Genomic DNA, 2588 nt, shown 5'->3' with positions numbered 1-2588 from the left:
ATTACGTGTAATCTATGTATAGACATATTAACCACAATTTAAGAGGATCTCAACTCAAATGATTACACTAGACAAAACAAATCATCAGTGATTATTTTTTAATCATAATCAACTACGGAGTACTAATTATAACTCTTCCATAAATAAACCCAAAATATTTCGTAATATTAATAAAGAAATATTCAGTCACTCTCAAAAGGTGCAAACCGTGTTACACAACATATGAAGAAATCATTTGTACACATTCTAACCCAAAATACTAAAAATAAACAAAATATAAAATTGTTATATTTTGGGTTAGACTAAAAAGTCAGGGCTAAAATATTAAAATTAAACGGTTACAAATGGAAATCCTTCTTCTCAGAGCTCAAAACCTCCATCTCAGACCCGTACCTCCATAACAACTTGTACTTCACGTATTTGAAGTTGTATCTTACTTAGGATCCAAAAACTTTAGCTCTGGAAAATTAACTGTCCTTAAAAAAGAAGTTAACACCATTTATCTAATCTAACATGATGGAAAAACAATAATTATTACTTAATCTTCATCGTAGCATAGAAGTAAGTGATCGAAACACAACTTCTTCACAAGGAATGGTGAGAGCCATATCAGGATGAAACCCGAATTCTTCTTCAGCATGTCGAAGCAAAAGTTGGAATTCAGGATGAGCTAAAAACGATATGGGGACGATATATCGAGTTCGATTAACACCAACGTATACGGGAAAATGGCCTTTTGGGACATCAAATGGTAGACCATTAATGTCATCGTATCCATGCTTTTTCCCTAAACTTGAACATCTTTTAAGGATTTGTTTTAATAGCGCTGCTTGTGATAGTTTGCTTAATTTTTTTGCACCCATTTAATTTCTTGGTGGTTTAATTCACACTTTCAATTCGCGTGTGTGAATATTGTAATGGTTGTAGTGTGATGAAGAAATGATAGAAGATGTGTGAAGGGTATTTATAGCTGAAATGTTGAACACAACCTAGTTATAGTTGGATCAAAACGTGTAAGTTGGCAGGGACACGCTAACCCTGTGTGCCGTAGCACCCACCAATCCCATCCCGAAAGAGACCTGTGCCGGCAAAGTACCTCCTCCCAGGTACCACAGTGACGGCAAGGCAATTTTTACCCCAGCTAGCTAGACCCCCGAAAACACTTCACAAAATTCCCCCCGGAGGGAGAAATAATTCCATGCGGGGCGCCCAGACTGAGAATCGAACTTGCGCCTTTCTTGGATCAAAGCTTCCCCCACTGTGGGCCCAGGGATCAAGTGGGTGTAAATGACACTTAGTATATTATATAATGGTCACCCGATTCACTGAATATCTACTCGATTCACCCACTTCGTAATGTATATGGATGAATCTTAAATAAATATGGATACGAACATAGATGAATCAAAATGGATATAGATATGAAAGAAAAGTTCTTCCATGGATATATTCATTAACACCCGATACATATAAAAATACGTAAACATAGATATATGATTACATATTTACTATTACAAATGTATTTACCGTTAGATTTATATGTTGTTTTCGACCGTATAATGGAATAACTATGAGTATATTAGAATAAAACTCGTAGATCTAACAATATAAACATACAAATTATATATTTAGATTTTCATAATCGATGTTTAATGGTAATTTCAACAAATGGTATTATATCTTCGACAAATGTTACACATTCTTGTAGATAAAATTTAATTATATTTGGGCATAAGGGTATGTTACAGCTAGGGAAATCGACTCATTGTTATATTCTTAGAAACCAGCTTGTTCCAATGTTATATTTATTTATTTTTTATATACCATATTTTTATTTTCATCGCATATTATGAAATATTATAAACATTTTCTTAATATTCAATGAATATCCGTTAACCTGCAGTAGATATGGATATGGATGGATGAAATGATATTAAATGGATATGAACATGAATGAACAAAATCTAAATGGATATAGATATGGATACGACATCACCTCATCCATATCCAAGGGCGTATCTACATTAGAGTGAGTGGTAACACGAGACACCAGTTAAATACTTTGAGAGTTTTAGGCTTGGTAGCCCACTATTCGTGTTCAACACTAAAAGTCATTCGAAAATATATCCTTAACTTATAATCCGATTACATATAAAATTTCGGACCGAACCATCATCATTCCTTTTAAGTTACTATTATCATCGATCAATTCAATCACTATTGCTTCTACAATAACAAAACCCCCTAATAATCATTAAAAAAACAAAAATATATAAAAAAAATATTTCACTGCACCGATCGGGACACTACCCGTTTGTATTAAAGTAGTATTAGTATAGGTTTATAAATTTAATAGTTGATTTTGTACAAGCACGTGACTGCACACACGACACGTCAACACTCAATAATGAGCTTCTAATTCACTATAAACATTGTCTTCTAAATGATTGTGTCAGGATGTAATGAGCTTCAGTTTGAACATTGTATTCTAAATGATATTTTCAGGACGGAATGTATCTTTGGTTGATAATGTTTATACCTATTTTCAGCTAGCGAACACGAGTACAAGTACAATGTTTAGAATCCTT

The 2588-nt window shown here is 33.3% G+C and overlaps 1 protein-coding gene across 1 annotated transcript; it reads right to left on the bottom strand.

Moving 5' to 3' along the window:
* Positions 1 to 545: 545 nt before the first annotated feature.
* On the bottom strand, positions 546 to 863 carry LOC139855479 (protein SMALL AUXIN UP-REGULATED RNA 16-like). The gene has a single exon (XM_071844707.1). The coding sequence runs from the start codon at positions 861 to 863 to the stop codon at positions 546 to 548; it is 318 nt and encodes a 105-aa protein (XP_071700808.1).
* Between the last annotated feature and the right edge of the window lie 1725 nt (positions 864 to 2588).

Source organism: Rutidosis leptorrhynchoides, chromosome 1 (genome assembly GCF_046630445.1).
Source record: "Rutidosis leptorrhynchoides isolate AG116_Rl617_1_P2 chromosome 1, CSIRO_AGI_Rlap_v1, whole genome shotgun sequence".
Lineage (NCBI taxonomy): Eukaryota > Viridiplantae > Streptophyta > Magnoliopsida > Asterales > Asteraceae > Rutidosis > Rutidosis leptorrhynchoides.
This window is presented reverse-complemented; position numbering and strand designations above follow the sequence as displayed.